This window comes from Anopheles gambiae, chromosome 3 (genome assembly GCF_943734735.2).
Source record: "Anopheles gambiae chromosome 3, idAnoGambNW_F1_1, whole genome shotgun sequence".
In the NCBI taxonomy this organism is placed as follows: Eukaryota; Metazoa; Arthropoda; class Insecta; order Diptera; family Culicidae; genus Anopheles; species Anopheles gambiae.
In genome coordinates, this window is record NC_064602.1 from 92,194,918 (window position 1) to 92,217,689 (window position 22,772).

Consider the following 22,772-nt stretch of genomic DNA (forward strand, 5'->3'; position numbering starts at 1 on the left):
AAAATATCGTTTGAGCACTCCACTCATAGTCCCTCAACTTGTCAGTAGTCAAAATGCGCTGGCTGTGTGCGGTAGTATTGGCAACGCTTGCCCATTCAGTTCCGGTCCGTGCCGAATGGTTCGATTCCTGCGATCGACAGTTTCAACTCACCAGCGTGGCAGATGTCACGCTAAACTCACCCTTCTATCCCTCTAACTATCCCGCCGGAAGCTCGTGCCGGTTTGTGGTACGTGCCCCACCGGGCTACACGATACAGGCCACGTGTACGCTTAACATGGCCAATCCAACGGCCGCCTGTACGACGGACTTTCTGTACGTGTCAACGGAAGGCTTTGCCTCACCGGTGGGCAGCGAGTTCTTCTGCGGCAAGGGACAGATCGCGCGCAAGTCGCTGTTCAACAAGCTGACGATCTCGTACATTTCGTCCAGCTCGACGAACTCGGGCTCGTTCACGTGCCGGTTGGTGGTGCAGCCGCAGGAGTGTGACTGTGGGTGGTCGCGTACGGCCAAAATCGTGGGTGGTAGTGTGGCCGGTGTTAATGAGTACACTGCGATGGTGGGACTGTTGGATCCGCTAACGGTGAACGTGTTCTGCTCCGGAGCAATCAGTAAGTCGAGATGGCCGAGATGATCTTGCAGGTCCTACTGACGTCTCTTCCTTTCCATTATTGCAGTAAGCTCACGCTACGTTCTTACTGCCGCACACTGTGCCCGCACCATTCCGAGCGTGAGCCGCGTGCAGGCTCTCGTCGGTGATCATGACTATCGTTCCGGGTTGGATACACCGTACTCGGCGATCTACAACATCGAGCAGATCATCTCGCACGAGTACTACAATGAGCAGACGCGCAACAATGACATTGCGCTGCTGAAAACTTCCACCGAGATGGACTTTAACCGGGGTGTAGGCCCCATCTGTTTACCCTTCACGTACAGTACGTACAGCTTTGGCGGGCTTTCGGTCGACATTGCCGGCTGGGGCACGACGAGCTTCGGTGGACCGATGTCGTCGATACTGCGCAAGACCACCCTCAATGTGCTGCAGAACGCGAACTGTACCGCGCCGTATGTGAACGATCAGAAGATCTGCACGTTTGCCGTGGGCCGTGACTCCTGCCAGTACGATTCTGGCGGCGCACTGTTCCTGCGGGGCAGCCAGCGCATGTACTCGATCGGTATCATTAGCTACGGGTCGGCCTGTGCTGCCTCGACACCGTCCGTAGCAACGCGCGTCACGGCCTACCTAAGCTGGATCCGTCAGAATACACCGGAAGTTTCGTACTGTGCGAAATGAAATTGAATTAGCGTGTTAGCGTTCGTTTGCGTTTCCTTTATTGATAGCAATAGTTCCACTCCGGCGTGTTGTTCATTATCCACTGCGTGTAGTAGAGCACGTTCGTGCTGACGCTGGGCCGATCGGTGGCACAGGCAATACCGTACCCGATCGTGCCGAGCAGATAGGCCCGCTTGTTGTACGCATCGGTGTAGAAGAGCGGACCGCCCGAATCGCTCTGGCAGGTGTCTTTGTTCGGGGTCAGCGTGCACAGCTGCTGCTGGGCGGAGAAGGTCGGATAGAGCGCGGAGCACTGGGACGGGTTCACCACCGGTAGGGCGACCTTCATCGGTACGTTCGATTTGGGAGCGCCGTAATCGAGCGTACCCCAGCCGACCGCTTCCAGCTGGATGCCGACGAACGAGGCACCGACGAACTTGATCGGTAGGCAGGCAGGTCCAACACCGGCATTGAATAGGATCTCCGTGCGCGTGCGTACGATTGCGATATCGTTGCTGCTGGAGCTGGTGGTGCTGCTGTATCCTTCGTGGATTTTGATCGACGCGAGCAGGAGTAGGGCTGTGTAGGGAGATTCGGACCCGGTGGTAATGTCGTGCTCGCCAACGAGCAGCGCCAGGTTTGCTATGGAGCGGCCCATGTAGCAGTGGGCGGCCGTTACTGCGTGATAGTTCGTTACTGGAAAGAAAAGGGAGGATCACGTTGAGTGATTTTTATCCAGAATTATGATGTTTTTTATGTTGAGAAGAATGAATGAATTTGCAATTCGTTCTAGGGGAATTCAAGAATCGTTGAAGATACATGAACTGGAGTGTGTGCTAAATTTTTCTAAAAATATGATCTTTATGATTAGAGATCTTAAAGATCTTTATGTTTCCATGAAGTCTAGAAGATTCAGATGTTCTACAACAGGGGTCTCCAAACTACGGCCCGCGGGCCGCATGCGGCCCTCGGGAGCCTATTATGCGGCCCTTGGCGGCTTAGTTAAGGTTAAAAGAAATAGTTGATTATTGTGACTATTTGTAAAGAAAATATAATTGTTGCTATTCCGAGCCGTAGACCAAGCTTAAATATTAGAAAGCTGTAGAAGTTTTGTATATCATGTTAGTATTTTCCTATAAAGACGAAATTTAAACGTTCGCATTAGTAACAGGCAACGGAAAGATGGTCATCAACACCATTTTATGTGAAGCAATGCGGCCCGCGATCTGAAAAGTTTGGAGACCCCTGTTCTACAAGACTACAATCTTGCTCTCAGTAGAGGGTGTCAAAAAGAGATGGGAAGAATGAACGAGATCTGATCAGTTCGTTTCCAGTGGAAGATCGAACTGCGTCCACAACATTGCTTAAATGTAAATCGTTTAACAACAAGCGTACAAAATTAAACGGACAAACGACAATTCCCAGGCGACACAGATTAAGCCTAAACGACTGGTAAATTGTATGTTAATGCAAAACCATACAACAGTACAAGAGGAAGGTGAACACTATCAAGAATAGCTATCCCATCAACAAATGGCGCCACAATTAGTTTGATATTTTTTAATGCGCCAGTCGTCTACTAAGGGGAGTCTTTTAAGGTTCCTTTTAAGCTTAGAGCTTGAGTCGTTTAGGCTCCATTTAGGTGGCGCTTGGGAAGTTCTTTTGATGAAGTATCCGTCCATGCGACGAATGAATCTATTAACAAATAGTTGAACGACGAACTGATTGGACAGGACAGTTTAAAAGAATGAACTGATTTGTACACATACAAAAGAACGGGTTTTCGCAGGTCGCAATCGTGCTTTCGATTCGAAACATGTGTCAAGAGATTTAAACAAAGCTGCTAAGTTGATCTGTAAGCTGGAAATAAGGTTAAAAATCATGCATCTTCCATGATCAACGATTCAGGCCCCTTAAGCGACTCGGTACTGAATCAACTCGTCATTTAATGAATCAAAAAGAATTATTAGAATGTGTCTTACTGATTGTTGCACCGCAGAAGATGCCCTCGCCGCTTTTCGATCCATCCACCAGGGCGGCCATCATGGGAAACTCGTTCACCAGCGTCTCCTCACCGCCAACAATCTTTCTCTACGCGGAAAGTAAGTGATTCCGTATGAGCGCATCTGCTGAAGCTCATTTTATGCTCAATAATTCGCCTTACCGTTCGACGCACACCACACTGACACTCGATCTTGGTGGCGGTACAGAAGAACCGTCCCCCTTTCGAGGTGCCGGGCACGAGCAGCGCGATCGTGAGCCCGCTGTACGTTGACTCCGTGCTCAGCACGCCGGAACCACAGTACGCCTGCCCATCGGCCAGGTTGCTTTGTCCCGTTTTGGAGATGACAAGCCGATCGGCAGCGCAGGAAGTGCTCTGCAAAGGATGGTACCAAGTTCTCACTCAAAACATACAATGTTTGTAACGATCAACGAACGGACGATCTTACCAGCGGGATCGCAACATCGCTGCAGGATAGCGCGATCCGGGAACCGGGCGTTGTGGTCAGTGTCCACCGGCACTGCGTGTAGGCGGGATAGAGCCCACTGTAGTACGGTGAGTAGATCGAGTACGACTGCCCGCTAGCGACATCGATCGTGTAGTCACACCCTGCATACTGAGCGTCGGTCATCAGTGCCGCATCAAGCGCGGCACAAACAAACAGCCATAAAGTGGCCGGCCCTAGAGAGAGAGAGAGAGAGAGAGAGAGAGTGGTGGAAGCCCAACCACAACGTGAAGCGTGAAGAAGAACGAAGTCTTAATTAAATGTTTGTCCAACGTTTTCACCGCGTTAGGCTCCGGGGAGCTACCGAGAATTGGAGCTATTATTTAATCCGTAATATTGACATTCTTCCGTGCTTTTCGTTGTTGGATGTGGTGAATGGAGATGTTTTTTGCGTGTCTATAATGTAAAGCGCCTTCCCCGGATGTAAATGTAAATGAAAGCAAAGCCACAGATTGAAGAGGAACTTCCGGTCATACAACAACAACAACAAAAAGCACGACCAAACAAACGCTCATTAACCTTCGGTTCCGTCCCCTTTGCGTTTATACACGATCACGCCGCGATAGAGAAGTGGATATTTAATTATGGTTCCTCCCCGGAAGCCGTATCCGATGAGTTCCGATACTTGGTGTACTTTTTGTGTGTTGTCCTGTGACCTCACCCTCTCTCTTTCTACCCCTTCCTCCCCTCCTCCCCCCTCCCCACTTCTGACGACTATTTACCGAAGGATAATTTTAATTTCATTTTGCTTATCCGCTCCCGCTGCTTTACAGCGGTGTTCCGGTGGTCCAGTCCCTTTGCTGCCCAATTCTTCCACTCGGGTGGATTGTTTTTTTTTATTGTCGACCCTTTTTGTTGCTTCTTTCCTTCCGTTTGTTATTAATTTTTGCTGTATTCATCAACGCCACTCGAACCGAGTTGCCGGGCGGGAAACAGCATAAAAGCGCTGATCATTCAGCGTTCAGCTTATTAGCTTCTTTTTTAGTCCTTTTGCTCACACAATTCGCACAGTTTTAATTCCGCTTCTTTCACTAGACAAAAATCACACAATTAAATAAAACTACGGACACCAAAAAAGAACTGCTGGAATGCCAAAACGTCTTCCAGCTCGCAAAGTTTATCCTGCCCCTGTGGGAAAGCTGGGCAGCAGACACAATTAACTGTCCGGAAGGTGGCCCCGAACCACGGATGATCGCTCGGACTGAAGCTGGCGGGATAATTTCTTCCGCGTTTATAGTCCAATAGTCCGGCATTGCTTTGCCTTTCAGCCAGGAGGGGGATAAGAGATAACCAAGCGTTCGTGATAAGCATGAACCGAGGCGAAAGGTCTTCCCGGGTTTTGTCTACAGCGCTGACATGGGTTTTCGGTGCGTCTCGAGCGTGGATATGGGACCTCCTACTGGCCCCGGTCAGTCATAAAGATAAAAAGCATGGAAGTAAATATACATTTACACCACTAAAACGTCAAGCATCGTGGGCAGGAACGCACTAGCAGAGGGAAACAAACGAAAAAAATGAGAAAAAGCGAATCCAATTGATGATAGTAAGTGAGATTTTATTCCTTTTTCACACGCTGCAGGCGGGTGGAATTTTCATTTCATTTTCCAAACCTTCAACTTTTGCAAATACTTTCACCCGTGCTTCCTCCTCCTCCTGCACACACACACACACACACACACACACCAAGCGTGTGTCTTTGGAGGGCCCGTTTTTGTGTGTGCGGGGAAAAGTTTGCACCGCTGCGGAAGTGTAAATTGCGTCGGAAGGAAGCTCCTTTCCACCGAGGCAGGGGAGAAGTTATTTGCTTTTCATTCTCTCTCTCTCTTTCCTTCTCTTTCTCTTTCAATTTTCATCTGTTGGGAAAACAGGGAGAGTGGCGGGGGAGTGTTTATAGTTTCGCATAGTTTCTTCCTTCTCCCACGTTAGTGCCTGGGGAGCGGGGGCCAGCACGTGTGGGCCACATTCTATCACGTGCTTTATACCGTGAAGGCTGCTGGAATGCACGAAAACAGGGGGGGGGGGGGGGGGCTGGTGAGTGGTGAGGCTGGAAAAGTATTAAAAGGGATAAATAGGCGCACACATACCAGTGGAAATAAGAACGAAGCAAAATGGTCACAATGTAAGCTATGTGTCCGTTTTCGCTGTAGAAAGTTGTGTGCTTGTGATGCGTGGAATGAGGTCAAAATATGTCCGTGATGTTTGCTGTTGGATAAGAATAATTTTGTCATTTTCCTCCCCTTTCCCCACACGCATGATAATCACCCATTTATTGCAGGCAACCAAAAAAAAAAAAAGAAACAAAAAATGTCATGATATGATTTTTATACTTCTAATCTTTCGACCGTAAGCTACAAGCAATATACGTAGTGGCGATAGGTACGGGCTTCCAGGAGCATGGTGACACAGTAATTCCGAATGTTAACAAATGGGTGCGGACGTTGGCTGCATGGGAGAACACAGATAAGCCTTTCCAAAAACAAAAACCAAATGAGAGGAAAAAAAAAACACGAGTCTGAGACAACAATCACACATTATTGTTCACGTTGCTGGTGATGGTGGGTTGGGTGGAGGTGCAAATAAATTTTGCATATCATCATGTGTGTTTGTGGGGTGGCGTTGGTCGAACGGTGGTCTCTCCCGCGCATGGACAGGGTGGGATGTGCCATACAGTAGCGGGTTTTATGTGACCCAGAAGTAAAGAAAGCACAACACACAAGACGGTATACACACAAACCTCTCTCCTTGAATACCAACCCCTATCATGCTCTATCTGCGTGGGATGGTTTGCCGAGTGCGGAGAGATAGAGATAAAGAGAGAAAAATAGTTGAGTTTTGGGGTTGATTGGGCTGGTGTTTTTTTGGTTCCTATTATACGCCGCATCATCGGGTGTGCTGAAATAAACTCGATCGAACCGCTTTGAGCTGGAGGTTGGAGCTCTTTTTTTTAACCATTTCCACAATCCATTGAGATTGTAATTTAAATTGTATTATGTCTTTTGACCGGTTGGGACAATTGGTATCCTTTTTCCCCCCTGCTATGAGCTAAATTAAATATCAGCATCGCATGGTTTACAGCGAGAGCGCTTCGAAGTAATGGTTTTGGAACCTTTTTTTTGCAGATAGAAATGATTAGGCTTTTTGTTTGCTGCCATTCCCAAAACTTGTTTCATTATCATACTAGTTAATTGCTTTAAAGCTAATTGAACGTTTTACCTTTTCCGTGAAGTAGTTGATTTTCCTTTGAGGAGCTTTCTCTCTCTCTCTCTCTCTCTCTCTCTCTCTCTCTCTCTCTCTCTCTCTCTCTAGTTGGCCTGCTATAACGATAAAGCAGGTCGTCGTGATATGACCCGGTCAATAATGATTCTTCAGGATGTTCGGTCCATGGTTGCAGCCTTCCATTCCATGTAGACACCCGATCTCCGTCAGGTCTCGCCTCACCTGATCCAGCCATCGAGTTCGCTGTACTCCCCTGGGCCTCATACCAGACTCTTTGTGTTGAGCTCTTTGGATCGTACCCACGACTCCGATCCGACTCCGACTATTGCTAGTCTGATTCCGACTCCAGCAAAATCCGTACCACTAGTTCTGCGTGGAGTTGGAGTCGCCCGGAGTCGTCCGGAGTCGTCCGGAGTCGTCCAAAGTCGTCTGAAGTCGTCTGAAGTTGGCAGGATTCGTCCGGAGTCGTCCGGAGTCGCCTGGAGTTGGCAGGAGTCAACCAGAGTCGGAGTCATTCGGAGTCGTCTAGAGTCAATCAGAGTCAACAGGAGCTGCCCGGTGCAATGTGCTTGTGATCAGGCATTTCATATAGTTTTCTTTCTGTTTCTTTCACTTTGCGCGTGCACTTCGTATACAGGCCTTTGCGTCGTAGGCCGACTCCAGACAACTCCAACCAATTCCGAACGACTCCGGACGACTTCGGGCGGTTCCGGGCGATTCCAAACGACTCCGGATAATGCTGTAATTTCATTTGTACCACCATCCGTTAGTATCGGGAGTGCGGGTTCGACCAATGACCGTGTGAGATCCGGCCGCCGCGTTCGGCAAGAAAGTCAGCAGTAGAGAGAGGTTTCGTCTTCCACTCGATCCGGCAGACCGCTACTGACCTGGATGTGTCGATCGGGACTGCTCAAACCATCAGTACGAAGGACCTAGGATGCAAGCCTTACAAGAAAGGCTACAGCAGAAAAGAGGCTGGTCAGAGCCAAACCGTTACTTTCGCGGCACGCTGGTCATGAGTTCGTGTTGAAACTGATGAGACACTCTTTTCGTCTTGAAACAGCCACACAAGGTTCAAAATGATCGGTTGTGGTCACCGACGTTGGCTAGCATTCTAATAAACATCCCAAAATTCCAAAACGCCGCATCAGTGATGGTTTGGGGAGGTGTATCCAAACGTGGGAAGCTCCCACTGATATTCATTGAGAAGAACGTGAAAATCAATACTGCGTACTACAAGATCGAGGTTCTGGAGAAGGTTGTGGCCCCAGGCACTTTAGGAACTGTACGGAAAGGATCATTACGTCTTTTCAACAGGACGGTGCACCTGCCCACACCTCGAATATTGTCCAAGCGTGGTGTCAATTTGACCCCACTGAGCTCGTAATTAAAAACAAAGGGTCTGTGCTCCCCACCAATATGCACTACACGTTCTCAATAAACATAGCTTCCATAGGAATTGGCTTGAATCCATAGGATGTATATCTTGTTTATTTATCTTTTAAACACATTTCAAAAATGTATTCGAACTTATTCAACATGGTGTAAAGCACTCCATTCAACATCTTTACAACGGGACCAGTTCAACAACCTCACCGCACTACGATCAATAACAATAATTTGAAAAAAACAATGTTAAGCAAATAATTAATAGATTGTTTTGTTTGTTTTTTGGTCTGAAACTCTGGTTGTTCAATCACACTGCAGGATGCAATGGATTTAATTGAACAAAGCATAAATAAAATGTATTAATGAGGCAGCAAAAAAAAAATGCTATTGGATTTTATACATTCAAGCCAATTGATTGTAATGGTAGGGTGAAAAACAAAAAAACACGCTGCCAACAACAGCGATTACGAGGTAAAATGAAATCGATTGACAAAAATTTAATTTTACGCACAACTAAGTTGACGAAAATTTACGACCCTCTTCTCTCTCTCTCTCTCTCTCTCTTTCTGCTGCTCTCCGAATGACCTGGCCGTTTGCCGTTTTCCGTGAATCCATTACGGACGTAAATATTGAATTTAATTGCTTGCGCTCCGTCACGGTCGGCAACTGGGGGGGGGGGGGTTAAAAAGTATGGCAGCAGGCGTTGATGCAAGTGCCACGCGTTTGCAGCTGATTACAGGGTACGGGGTGTGGCGCCCGCGCACGCGTTTGTGTATTAATGCACGCCGCAATTGTTGTGTTCTTTTGTTTTGCTTTGTTTAAATAGCTTATATCAAACAACTCCCCCCCCCCCCCGCCGTAGTGGGTGGGTGTGTGTTATCAGTTTAATATTCACACTTTTTTGCTGCTGCTGTTCGTGTTTTGTTTGTAGTGTTATTGTGTAGTTGTCATTCGGTTAGCTGCTACCATAGCGACCGAAGCAGGGTGGCAGGCTTTCGGAATAATAGTTTTTAATACGCATCGTTGTTTATAGTTTTTAACACGTTAATACGCAGCACGTTCATGGGACTGGTTTTCAGCGCATTTGATGGTGCAGTATTGTGGGAAAAAAAAACAAAAATAACCTTCCTTCCCCTGGTGTTGTTTATTTTACTCTGTCCCTTACCGAGGCGATGATTTATGGAACTGTTTTCAGCATCATTGAATCTGGCTGCCCACCTGCTAGCGGGTAGCCTGGTTGAAGGCCAGCTGGCCAAAGTGTTTTTTGCACTATTTTTTATACTCTACAATAGCTCACGAAGCGGTTAAATCCCGGTGGATGTTGACAGTGGAAAAATGAACAAAAAAAAAAAAAAAAAAATAGAAAATGCCTAGTTCAATCTAGCAGTGGCTTCAGTTTAGGAGTATATTCTGCCTCCTCTAGAGTACAAGCATAAACCTCCAAAAAAACGTATGAGAACGCGTCCTTGTGACGTTCGGAGCTAAAACAAAAGCGAATCCATTAATTTGAATGATCCACCCGTCGTCGTCGGTTTGCAACTCTTTCAGGTGTGAGAAGGCTTAATATCAAAAATTCGGTAACGATATAACTCGCGTGTTCCGCCATGCCCCCACAATGACAGGTGAAATCGCTTAACCGCTCGTAATTTTACCAAAAACCGTTGTGTCCCACTTTTCACCCAATGCACCTAGTGCTGCGGTGCTGAGTGCATGTGTGACTAGAAATTGGACGGTTTTTTTTTCAAACCGGTCCTACAAAAAAGAGAGAGCGAGGGAGAGAGAGAGAGAGAGAGGGTCCTACTACATACCAAACCAGCCGGGGAAGTAAGTTGATAACGGGCCCGGGTTAGTCTGTGTTCAATTTTAGGCTACGTCAATCAAAAACTAATCAAAAAACCACCAAAAAGCGCCAAACGGACCTGGCGGGGCTCGGTTAGAAACCTGTTTTTGAACCCCATCGCTCCCACCAAAAAACACTCCACCGGAGCACAATCGGAAGCCATTATTTATGCTTCCTGCAAGTAGTCGTAGTCACCGAAAGCCCCGATGGCAGCATTGTTTTCCGGCCCGTTCGGTCTTGTTTTTTGTTTCATGCACATTAGTGTTGGGTTGTATGGTTGTACTAACCGAGCAAACCGGGAGTCAGGTCCGCGGCTTGGTCGGAATCGAGTTCGACCCAGCATATGTGACTCCGATCCATAGGTGCATATGAGTTCGGTAGGTTCATACGAGTTCGGTAGGTTCTTACGAACTCAATAGGTTCAGTGTTCTACTTAACTACTACTTAACTACATATGAACCTACTGAACCGTTTGAACTCCTATGCACCTACCAAACCTACCAAACTCGTACGAACCTATTAAACTCGTTGCACCCATGGGTGGGAATCGCATATGATTTGCTGTACCTACTGGAACCAACATTACGACTCGGAGCGCTTTGGATGGCTTCGACCCCGTAGGTTCGTGTCGACTCACCCATCACTAAGACATGTGTATGCATGATTCGCTTTTCTGGTGCACTTTTTGATCGCTCGATAGATAGACTAACACACACACACACACAATAGGATGGCTAACATTGTTTAAAAGGTTGGCGGAGTTTGCACGCGCCAAGCCAGGTGCAAAACCGTATTTAAGTATGCAAAGTGCGCCCCAGCAGCGTTAGTGTGTTCCGGCGCGAGTTTTCTGAGCGTCGTACAGTGTGCAACCGTGTTTTTACGCAGCAACACACACACCATGTGGCACTCGGGGTGGTCAACAGTGGTACGGGTGTTGCTTGTCCTGGCCACCGCTACCCGTCAAGTGCAGGGGCAGTGTTCGTTCACGCTCGATATGAAGTTTGGCTCGGTGTATCAGCTTGTCTCGCCCCGGTATCCTTCCCGGTATGGGCCGAACCTGCAGTGTACGTACGTCATACGCGCACCGTTCGGTTACCGCATCTCGCTGGAGTGTCCCACGTTTCAGATACCGTCCGTAAGTGTGTGTGTGTGTGTGTGTGTGTGTTTGTATTTCTCGTGGATGCATAATCCTGTAAAACACTGTTGCCTCTCTGCTCGCTGGGCAAGGGAGGGTGGTTTGAGTTAGTTATTAGTTACCAAACACCTTATTGTAACCTTTGTTTTTCTCTCTCCTTCTCTCTCTCTCTCTTGCTCCCACAGAGCACGGACTGTCAGCTAGATTCGTTCCGTGTGTCCCGCACTGGGTCGCTGAGCTTGGCCGATGCTTACTCCTACTGCGGGGCGGGCCGCTTACAGGAAAAATCGGACACCAATCAGATGACGATCCGGCTAACGTCGGCACCAACCAGTACGGGCGGGCTGTTCTCGTGCAATCTCAGCATCCCGCAGCAAAGCTGTGAGTGTGGTAAAAAGAAATTGGTAAGCAAGCTCTTTAGAACTGCTTTTTGTATGCCGGCTTGCGAAATCTATTCGTGAAAAATTAAAGGAAATTTGGGTATTACATTTAGGGTGAAAGGTGGTTTGGCCTGTTGTGCTTTCTTCAGCATTCAGTATTTTGGGAACTTTTGCCTCAAAATACCGAAATGCTCGAGGTTTGGTAATGCTTATTTGCATAATGACTGGCAGGGAACTGTATTCATGATTTTCCCCCTTTTTACCAACACTTTAACCGTTTTCGTCTTTACACCGTCTTCAGCTCTCTATCACCATCACTTTCTGTCTCTCTTCCCATATTATTCGTTATTCTTATGTCTAATGTATGCCTTCTTTATCTTCCGATGTTGTTACTCATTAATTTCATTTATTTTGTGTCTTTTTTCGACACCTTACACAATTCTAATGCTTTTTGTTTCAAAATATACAATTTCTACATTTTTTTCGAAGTGATGTCAAGTACACATGTTATAGTTTTAAAATACGCTCAAACAGATAAATCTTGTTTTTTTTAGCTGCCACCCATTTTACATGCATGTTTTTACATACCAAGAAAGTCTTTCTGATAAAACGAAGTAACTAATTTTAACAGTTCAAATCAAAGTTCATAACAAAGATGAAAATTTTCGAAATATATACTAACAACCAGTAATTAGTAACTGAGTACTTAGCCCATTAGTAATTTGCTACCTAAATCCAGTCTATAGTTCTATACAAAGCAACTACGTTTTACAGATAATATTCATACGTTTATAAAGTTAAAATAATTGAAAAAACCATTAATATTTGTATAATTTTTGCATTTGTTGTGTAACAACTTAATTACATTGTTTAGAGCGACAAAATTATTTGACATTCCAATCATATTCAATTCTGTTTGAGTTTATTATTACTTTACTTGACTTGACATGCTTTTTCAGGAACTAGAAAAAGGAATATTCGATTTTCTCACTGAGTTGCGATTAAAGTTACTCACTCTATCCGCACAATAGAAATTTACTCTTTTGGGAACATACTTCCTGAATCAGAAGAAGATCTCCTCTTCTTGTTGAGTTGAACTCCCTCGGGACTTACCGATTCACTCTTACCCAGCGTGCACATCACAAATCGGAGCAATATCTCCACAATAGATAGAAAAGAGCATTTGAAACATGATGTTGTCTTTTGTTTCTTCCATTACAAGACGAGAATGGGCTATTTTTGATAAGGAAAGATTATTTGGTATATTTTCCATTCCAAATTTCACCATTTGAAGTGAATTTATATTTACTTAGTGTTCTAGCTTTTGTGTTTCTGGTTCATTCAACTCACTCTTTCCACCTTTTTGTTCTAATAGAACCGTATCGTGAACGGGGTGGAAACGGCAGTGAACGAGTTCCCCATGATGGCGGCATTGATAGACGTCAAAACGAAAACTGTCATTTGCGGGGCCACTATCGGTAAGCTTGCCAGCTACAATTACAACACACACACACACACACACACACACACACACACACACGATCGCTGTCGCTCGCTTGCTCGCGGTAGTATTACTACATCCGATGTTCGATGCGCTTCCTCCACACAGTTACCAACAGTTACGCGCTGACGGCGGCCCACTGTCTGCTGCAGCGCACCGTCAACGATACGGTGCTGCTGGTGGGTGATCACAATATCAAAACCGGAACCGATACCTCCTTCTCGCAGGTGTACATCGTCGCCCAGTTTATGAGCCATCCCGGGTTCACGGTCAGGCCGGTGGCGAATGACATTGCGCTGGTACGCACCGAGCGACCGATTCAGTACAATCCGGGCGTCGGTCCGGCCTGTCTGCCCTGGAGCTACACGACGCAATCGTTCGAGGGTCGCACGGTGGAAGCGACCGGATGGGGCGATCTAGATTTCGGTGGACCGCGGGCCACCGCCCTGAACAAGGTGCAGCTGGCCGTTATTGGCAATCAGGAGTGCTCCCAGCGGCTCAGCGTGACCGTGCCGTATCAGCAGCTCTGCACCTACACCGCCAACCGGGACACGTGTCAGGTATGGGTTAATCTCGCACGCGTTTCTTGACGGGTGTTTCGCTTGAAGGATCTCACTTCAGTGGCTTCTCATTCTTTTGGGTGGACTTTTTTTGTTGTCTGCTGTCTCTAGGGCGATTCCGGAGGACCACTGTTTTTCACGAACCTCGCAAACGGGCTGCTATACGATGTGGGCATTGTTAGCTTCGGCATTGCGTGCGCTACCGCAAATCCGAGCGTTAATACGCGAGTGACTGAGTATCTGGACTGGATTATGGTCAACACTCCTGGATCGTTCTACTGCTATCAGCCATAGGGGGTGGGGGGCGTCTTGGATTGCTTAATTCTACAACAACAAAAACAACAATGTTGACTGTGTATCATTTATCAAGGTGCGATAAATAAATGGTTGGGAGATATATAGTTTATTAGGTGAAATAATAAGTTCGTTGCGCTTTTTTAGTGAGCTTTGACGAAATGTACGGATCTCGAATCGAAAAAATTCACGGCTTTTTGAGAACTATCGACTTTGCATGGATGGTAGACAAACATTTATGCTCCATAGGCCAGAACGGACAGTAATCCGAACAAGCAATGTCAAGGCTTTAGGCAGACTATAGAATTGTATTTGTTGCAACCTTTTTTACAGACGATGTAAAAGCATTACGTGTTGAAAGGAGAGTAAATGGCGTCTCTAGGTTTCAGTTAATATCTCACAGATCTGTTAGCACACCATTCAGAACATGTCCTTTGCTTTTGATTGATGAGAGATGTTTTGCCGAGACAGTCCATGTGTCTTTGTGCGTTCTTGGTGTGTTTGTGCATCGTCTCTAGTTATTGAACACAAGATTTTGTGCGTTTTTTATTCTAAATCAAAATTAACACTTTCAAACCATGCCAAACATATAGGAAAAGTGGGGCAAAATGGTCATCTGCATTATTAACAATAATAGACGTATATAATGACTTATAAACATTACCATATCACATCACAAAACAATATTTCATGCTTACTATAAACATTTTATAATCTAAGATTTGTAAATAGATGAATAAATATGAAAATAAAATTATTGCTCAAAACGACGTTATTTTGACCGTCTCGAAATTAAACTTTCGTTAGAATTTAAAAAGCAATTGAAGAAAAACAGGATGTTTATCCAGGCACATGACATTTATCTATGATTTGCGTGAAAAAAGTAAACATTTAAATTGACTATAATGTTTTTAAAATTAAGCTTTGGTAAAATGATCGTTTTGGCATTTTGTGTATGACCATTTTGCGCCATAGCGAAACCATTTTTTACCTCGAAACTTTCATTTTATACACTTATGTTTGTTGTTAATACGTCTACTACTATTTTAGTTTAATGAAATAGAATTTGAAGCAACGATTGCTGTGAACACATCAGTGTAAAGTGGTTTACCCAATGAGATATAGAGCAAGTGCCACCTGAACCAGTGCCTTTTTGCCCCGCTTTACCCTACAGCATCAGATAGGGCACGGTTACCATAATCTTTGAAGAAAGTAAAATGAACATCGTACACGTTTTATCGATATGAAGTCAATAGGAGCAGAACTCTGGACTAAAACACATTATTCGTGGTAAATAAAACATAAAATATCGTTAAACTTGAAGAAACAGAACAGAGAAGACTGTAGCTAAATGAGACTGTGGAAAAGAAAGGCGGAAAGATATTGCAAACATATATAAAAAACATTGCTGACATTTGACAAAAAATGCCACGAACTTATTGATACTCCTAATGTAAACCAAACTCATCTCTTTACACTCCTCAAAATGGAATGCTTTTTGCTGTTTTGTAGGGGGCTGTAATGGGCTGTACGCGGGAGAAATGACAAATTGTTTGGTGCTAATTTTATGTAAAATAAATTCAACTTCCTGCTTGAATACATTCCGTACCAAGGGTTGGCCCGAAGAACAGTTGTTAGCAACAAAACACTCTCCTAGCGACCAGCGGAACGCCCAGGACGACACCATCGTCATCACATCAGCATGATTGTAGCCATGTGCAGCAACGAGCGCGTTTGGTTTTGCGCCGTTGCGCGAATCGCAATTGGAAAAATCTACCACAACCTCCTCCCAAACCACCCACCCAGGAATAAATATTAAAACCAACTGTTACCGACAGTTGGTTTCTGGGGCCAAACTGGAGGCACAGCATAGTAGTGAGATTTATGTGCATCGCCGTCCTCTTGCGCGGGAAGCTGTTTTTTGAGGCCTCCTGCAAATCTCAGACCCTCAGCCGCCCGGGATTGACTTTTATCCAATCTGCACACCGGTTTTTCGGGAAACTTTTCACATCAAATAGACGACACATCTCCGGGATGCATTTCCGGAGGGTCCCCCGGGGGAGTGGGGGACAGATGCACATGTTGTGCGTTAAAGTGGAGGGCTGCTTGGTGTGTAGTTGCTTGGACTGGCCTGGGTAAGGTCTGTTTTCTTCCGTTCTGTCATAGTCCTCCGGCGCTGGGCGGAAGGACGAGTAGGAGTCAGGGTTTGTGTTCCTTGTTACGAGATTGGGCCGGTTTGACGGTTGCGCGAACGTGTTTTTACAACGTTTGGACCGGGTTGAGCCTTTACCCGCGGTGTGTGTGTGTGTGCTTTTTCTGAATCTACCACACAAAAACATGCACATGTTTGTATGTGTGTGTAATGAACAACAATGGACGAAAAGCTTGAAGGAGCTGGCTAGGGAAAAACGGCCTCAAACCTTTGAGTTTGGGTGCACACGCCTGCGTTACAGTGAGTGCAATCGTTCACAGGGCAGCATGGAATGATGCCACCGGAGAGATGAAAAACAACAACAGAGCAAAAACGTGCGATGGAAGAAGCGTTTCCCCGGGAACGGATGGTGCAAGGAATTAGCGTGGAAATGATAGTACATCACGCTGCGGTGTGGCAAGTGACAGGGGTGGCATGCCAGCCTGCTGATGTTGCTACTGCTGCTGCTGCTGCTGCTGCTGCTGCTACTGCTGCCAGTAACGAATAGGTGCAGTCGCTTCGTTGGAGAACGCACAGGAGGCCATGCAGTTGGGTTTTTATTTATGATTCGAAGCAGCGCCCAACACAGGCTTTGCACGTGTTTTTCCATTACCTTTTTTTTCGCACCGTCCTCATCGCTGGCGTGCGCTGAAAGCCCGCCCTGCCCACGTGGTGTGCGTGCGCGAAGAAAAACCCGCTCGAAACGTGCGGGCTTAAATTTATTGCAGATTGTTGCAACGGTGGTTTTTCGTTCAAGGGGTTTTTGCTTGTTGTTGGAGGCCATTGGGCCACGCCGTTCCGGTGATTTCCGGTGGTTCCGTGTGTGAGCAAACAACGGTTTTATATCATTTCATCGTTTTCGGATTTCTATTCGGTGCGTTTTGGTGCGCCCTTTTATTTGGCCGGGATGGGACTGCTGGGACTCGGAGAAAGAGGTAGATTTTTGTGTGATAAGAATATTTTGACAGAAGGTTAACACAAAAATCGCTCAGTTTTACACAAGCGAACGAGCGCTGGCCCGCCCCGGCCCGTCGTGAAGGGCATACAAATGAAATTCCTTACTGTTTTACGTTGAGGCTGGTGTTTTTTTTTCTTCTTCATTTCACCAAACTCACTATGGTGCGCAAAACGCAACGCCAAAGGCACGTGAGCTTCTGCTAACCCTCCCTTCCTGCTGAGCACCCAAGAATCTCTTCTCTTGTTCTTTACACAATTTTTAAGGGTTGAGATTTGCTGCCTTCTCGATGGTGAATGTTGAATTTATCGTTTTCATTAGTCGACGGATCGGACCGTAGGGCTGTGTTCAAACAGGGCAACGCTGCCCTTGTTCTCTTTCTCGACACTAAAAAGTTAAACCATGCACGACGCGTTTTGGAAAGGAATGTGAATGTTATTTTTGCAGGGGGGTTTTGTTTTTTAGTTGGAAGCGATTACAGTCAAATGCATCGTTGAGGTGAGATGGAGGGAATAAAAAAAAGGGAGCAACGATGCCAACGAAGGATTGTTGTTTGGTGAGCGTGAGCTCAGGCATGATGGACGATGGAGCGATAGATGAATAATGCATCGCCCGTTTTCGGTATTGAATAATGGATGGAAAGATTTATTTTCTCGAAACGGAAACTAACCGTGAAGATGGCATGATTTGTATTATCATTTTTATGTTTTGTTATTAGATTCAATAGATTTTGGTTGTAGGTTTTTCTGGAAACAATCATTGTGATTGCTCAAATTGCTTGGATTAACGTGTAATTGTTTTTTTATTATTATTATTATTATTTATTTAATCTTCAACGGGCCGTATGGCCTAATTAAGATGTAACAGTTCAATAACGTGTTTTAACGTGTTTTTTTGAAACTTTTTGTTTTGTGAGCAGACCAGCTGATAGCACATAGCAGCAACTGCTGATCGAATCTCACCCTGGTGAGATAAATAAAAGGAAAAATAAATAAAAGGAAATATCCCTAAATAAAAGGAAAAAAAGAATAGAGCGTAAACGGGGCAAAATTAGCACCTTTTATGTAAGCGTTATTTCACAGCAAAGATCAATTGCAAGGGAAAAACGTGCACAAAAGCTTTGACCATTAGCTAAGTGCTGCTGTTGTGGCCCATATTGCCTTAGTGTTTTGAGGTTTTTTTACATATGCCCCATAAATGGTGGAGGCATACATAAGAATATTTGTGTTTTATGACAAATTGAAAGGAATATTAATTAAACTGCTTAACAAGCCCCATTTTGCCCCGCTTTTTCTTACTACAATAGGAATAGGAACAAAAAAGAGCTAAGAGTAATTTTGCTAACGCATACAATATTTCAAAGTATTTTTTTTAACATTGAGGATAAATACAATTTAATTGTTCATTTAAAAATGAGTTAAGTCCGTTACAATAATACAAAAAAAAGAGAACAAAACACTAACCATTTATTTTTCAATTAACTATGTCCATAGACAATTTTTTATCGTCGCTGCTGAACAATTTTAACCGCAATCTGGAAATAAATTAGACTATCGATCAATGTTTCGAGAAGTTTTCCGTCCTCTCTCTTAGCCTTTTTTTACAACAATTTGAAAGAGAACATAATGAGACGGTGTTAGTATGTTGAGTTTGACGAACTGCCATTCCCAAATCCAACCAATTTTTGAAAAATTCCTGTTTTATATGAGCGTCGTTTAACCGCCCTTGTAAAGCATGGATGTATAAAAGTTGCTTCTCAGCGCTCTCTGCTAGTGAATTTTTAAATAATTAGCATACCGTAATTTGCTGTGAATGTTTTATGTACAACTATAAATTACTATATGTAAATTTCAGTTTTCAGCTTCAACTGCAAGCAAAGCATAAAGGAAAAAATTGTCAAAAGTTTAGGCCCAAGCAGTTTTAAATAACAATTATTTACTTTTAAGGCTTAAATATCACTTTTGGATCTTAATGGGGTGCAGCAGAATACAAAAGATGATGTCTGTAACATAAAATACGTTAGCTTGAATAATAACTACCTTTGGTTCAGCAATTAAATGATCCTTGAGTGTGATTTTATTTGAATTTGTTTTTATTTTAACATTGATATACTGATTTAAAGGAAAAAACAACCCAAACCATAAAGCTTTCCAAAGCATTTGAGTGCGTATTAAGAATTATTGAAATAAGTCGAATAAGCTTGCCAGTGCCCTAATTAGTATCTAGTATCAACGTACTCCGTTTTGTGTTTGATATCGCTCACGGTTACAAACAAATCCCCCATTTATTCATACAACCCACCTTGCAAAACACAAACGCTAATTACACCCGGTGCGCTTTTCCCCCTAAAGCAGGGGAATCTTTTACAAAAATCAATTACCAGAATATAATGCCGCCTTGTTCTCGCTCCAACACGCAAAATCCCACCGTATCCGGTCGCATTATAATGATCATTCCTCGTGCCCCTTTTGGGACGCGTCATGTCATGAGCGGGAGCATCAGGTTAACTCCCCAGAACCAAATTATTCTAATCCTGCCCAGCCCTCATCACCTCCCGGGACAGAAGACAATAAAGGGGAGAGTGGCCGCGGTGCTTGCATTCGAATATTTGCGCGGTTTTGCAGCAGCGTGACCCTTTTGGTGCTGGAGCTGGTGCGTCAATTTGGTTCAACAAGCAAATTAGGGTGAGCGTGTTTGTCATTCAATCCACCTGATCGCATGGTGGAGGGCTGTATGTGTGTGTGTATGTCAGCCAGGGCTGTGTCATCATTAAATTGTCGTTCCGATTACAGTGTGGCCATCATTGTGTGCAGTGGGTTAAGGATCCTTTTGGAAGGTGTGTTATTCAGGCGGTCATGACAGCGTGGCATACCAAAAAAGGGCAACAGAGCTGACTCTTTCCACTCACACTCTGTTACAAGGTGCATTAGTTTGAGTGGCAACAGTGTTGTTGTTGGTGGGGCACGCTTTTTTTTCTTCCCCATCGGTGGGACAGGATGCAATGTCACACCCCAGAACCCCCACCGAAATTCCCGAGCCACCACCCAAGGCCGAACACTCGAGTTCACATTACGGCGAAATTGGTTTGTGAAGCGTTTCATTACTTTACCGCAACCGGTGTTCCACTTGTGTGGGCCGCTGTTCACTTCAGCGGCCACGTGCCATCGATGCATGGTGAAGTGAAATTTCATTATGTGCGCTGCTCGGCGGGGTTTGCCCGCTCTCCCGTTCCCCCGCTGCCTCTTTTCATCCCCTTTTTAGGTGGCAGAAAAGGCGTAAGCACACACGTAAAATAAACGCAATCTGTGTGTGTATGTACATGTTCGTGTGCTTGTGTGCGGTCGCATTTGGGACAAAACGGCCAAACAAAACGGAAGCTTCCGGCAGGGCTGACAATGCGCGTGTGTGTGGTGGGGTGTGGGAATCATCTCCGCAAAACCCGGCGCCATTATCTGTGCGCCATTTTTACTTGATCCCAGGTCGGTGGCGGATGGCGTGGTTTTTCGCTTTTCACCTTTTTTCTGTGTTTTTTTTTTATAAAATTGATGCTACGATGCGTGGTGCGTGACGGTGCTTCACGGTGCTGCAAAATAAAGTGTGCTTTACAGAGAGAGAGAGAACCACACAGACACAGAGGCACGTAAAAATTCAGCACCAGATAATGAGACACGGTGCGGTGCGGAGGACGCAGGAGCCACGTGGCGCTCTAGGATGTTTCGTTAATGGATTAAATTAAAATAAATAACAGTACTGGTGCAGCACCGATGGCAGCAAGCTGCGACAATCGGGGCTGGCAGGGAGTTTAAAGAGCTCAAGCTGTTTATGGTTGGTCCGATTTGATGTTAAGACTTACGAGCTTTTTGTTACTGTAAAAAAAGAGTGAATTTTCACGCCCTTTAAATTAGGATGCATTTTTAAATACATCCTCCCCAAATTGAGGTTGGACTTTTGGTGAGATTTTAATTCTTTTCTGTGCGTTTCGCACCATCTCTCTCTCTCTCTCACGCTGCTTCCACGCGATTCACATACTGGAGCAAACGGTGTACATGCGGGCAGGATGCACTTTCGGGTTGGGGCTTTGATTTATGGGTGATAATTAAATTGAAATTCAGTAGAGGGAAATTTAATTGTTGTCGGTTGGATTCTTTTCTCATTTTTTGCTCTTTGCGCGTGGGTTTGTGCCGTAATTCCGGGCTCCGGTTTTGGAAAGGTGTACAGTTTTATTTGCATACATTGTTTGTGCCGCTACTGTGTGTTCGTTGTTTCCTGTCCGTGTTTTACGAGCACTTTTTTTTGCTCAGTTTTTTTACGTGCATTGTGTGCATGGTGAAAGATGATATTTATGTACCTTCGACACGAGCTGGCATTCCGTGGTGTTCTCATTGGTGGAGCTGTTTCGTCACCTGACTGCTGTCGGTTAATGCTGCAGGAATTGTGTTGAGTTTGGAACTCATTTAAATAATGCTTGTAATACGCTCCTTGTATTTCCCATACATTCCTTTCGTCCAATCGAATCCGCACCACCCCCGAATGGAGGCGCCTGGTACGCCACGTCAGCTCCTGTCGAGCTGTACCCTTTGTAGTGTGCTCTGGTTTTTTTTCTTTCCCGCTGGTGACGAGATTATTGTCAATTAAATTAATTGAACTCATACGATGTTCAGCACGTCTGGTGCTGTAGCTTGTGTCACGTACGACACGTCGTTTCGATCGTCGGTAGAGATTGCACCAATCTTGGTGGCAACGGAATTGGTGTGTAAGCTTTGGTACAAAAAGATACAAAAAAGGGAATAAAAGGTATTGATTGTGTTGCCCGGGTACAGTAAATAGTAATCAAATGCAATGCTAGTTACGTAATTAACTCAATTAGCTACATCAATTGAGTGGTTTTATTTTGAAACACTTTCAAATAATTGATAATTAAACCCGGTGAAAATAAATTTCGCTTTTTTGGCCATCAAGGTTAGAGTTCGACTGATAGATGTGTTAAATTTTGACTACAGACTCCTCCGATACTATTACTGAAAGTGCAGCTAACGTTTCGTTAGTCTGGTTGAAGATAAACCCATTTAAATTTATCTTCTCAAAGTATGCCTTACAGGGTTTCTCGCGATTTATTGGTTGGTTCCCATCAATTGTTGGGAGGTTCCCAAATTTTTTTTGGTTCATTCCCACGATTTTTTGGCCGTTTCCTAGAATGTTTTGGTCCAATTGTATTGATATCTAATCGGAAAATACCAAAAAATTATGAGAACGAGCCAAAAAATCATGAGATCATGAGAAAAATCGTGAGAAACCCTGTATAGACCTTTGATTAAATAAAAACTTTTAAATGATTTTTATTTTACAAAAAAAAAACATAATAATCAACATACATTTTACAGCATACAACATACAGTACCACTGCCAACAGGCAAACGAAAATAACACAATGAAAATGAAAAATAATAATTCATTACCGATTGAATGCGTGTCATTACACAATCGCGCAAGTGCATTGTTTACGATCCCGTTAAGCTGCAACAACATCGCA

The 22,772-nt window shown here is 44.8% G+C and overlaps 3 protein-coding genes across 3 annotated transcripts; 2 read left to right on the forward strand and 1 right to left on the reverse strand.

Moving 5' to 3' along the window:
* The first annotated feature begins 14 nt into the window (after positions 1-14).
* Positions 15-1,302, forward strand: LOC1280755 (venom serine protease). Its single transcript, XM_320621.5, has 2 exons — positions 15-609; positions 676-1,302. Exons 1-2 carry the CDS (start codon positions 54-56, stop codon positions 1,293-1,295), a joined length of 1,176 nt encoding a protein of 391 aa, XP_320621.5. The 5' UTR covers positions 15-53; the 3' UTR covers positions 1,296-1,302.
* Positions 1,303-1,310: 8 nt separating this feature from the next.
* On the reverse strand, positions 1,311-4,993 carry LOC3291449 (venom serine protease). Its single transcript, XM_061658820.1, has 5 exons — positions 4,504-4,993; positions 3,725-3,957; positions 3,439-3,651; positions 3,257-3,365; positions 1,311-1,970 (listed from the first exon to the last, which is right to left on the reverse strand). Exons 1-5 carry the CDS (start codon positions 4,523-4,525, stop codon positions 1,333-1,335), a joined length of 1,215 nt encoding a protein of 404 aa, XP_061514804.1. The 5' UTR covers positions 4,526-4,993; the 3' UTR covers positions 1,311-1,332.
* A 5,989-nt stretch (positions 4,994-10,982) lies between these two features.
* Positions 10,983-14,225, forward strand: LOC1280754 (venom serine protease). Its single transcript, XM_061658368.1, has 5 exons — positions 10,983-11,361; positions 11,547-11,765; positions 13,117-13,219; positions 13,351-13,802; positions 13,914-14,225. Exons 1-5 carry the CDS (start codon positions 11,125-11,127, stop codon positions 14,094-14,096), a joined length of 1,194 nt encoding a protein of 397 aa, XP_061514352.1. The 5' UTR covers positions 10,983-11,124; the 3' UTR covers positions 14,097-14,225.
* Positions 14,226-22,772: the final 8,547 nt, after the last annotated feature.

What these genes read in the sequence shown, in the direction of transcription:
- LOC1280755 (XM_320621.5), top strand. Translation starts at nt 54, where the DNA reads ATGCGCTGGCTGTGTGCGGTAGTATTGGCAACGCTTGCCCATTCAGTT. An exon ending in GTTCTGCTCCGGAGCAATCA is followed by an intron (nt 610 to 675) that starts GTAAGTCGAGAT and finishes CCATTATTGCAG; the next exon opens with TAAGCTCACGCTACGTTCTT.
- LOC3291449 (XM_061658820.1), bottom strand. Translation starts at nt 4,525, where the DNA reads ATGAAATTAAAATTATCCTTCG. An exon ending in GCGATGTTGCGATCCCGCTG is followed by an intron (nt 3,652 to 3,724) that starts GTAAGATCGTCC and finishes CATCCTTTGCAG; the next exon opens with AGCACTTCCTGCGCTGCCGA. An exon ending in CTTCTGCGGTGCAACAATCA is followed by an intron (nt 1,971 to 3,256) that starts GTAAGACACATT and finishes TTTTCTTTCCAG; the next exon opens with TAACGAACTATCACGCAGTA.
- LOC1280754 (XM_061658368.1), top strand. Translation starts at nt 11,125, where the DNA reads ATGTGGCACTCGGGGTGGTCAACAGTGGTACGGGTGTTGCTTGTCCTG. An exon ending in CCACGTTTCAGATACCGTCC is followed by an intron (nt 11,362 to 11,546) that starts GTAAGTGTGTGT and finishes TTGCTCCCACAG; the next exon opens with AGCACGGACTGTCAGCTAGA. An exon ending in CATTTGCGGGGCCACTATCG is followed by an intron (nt 13,220 to 13,350) that starts GTAAGCTTGCCA and finishes TCCTCCACACAG; the next exon opens with TTACCAACAGTTACGCGCTG.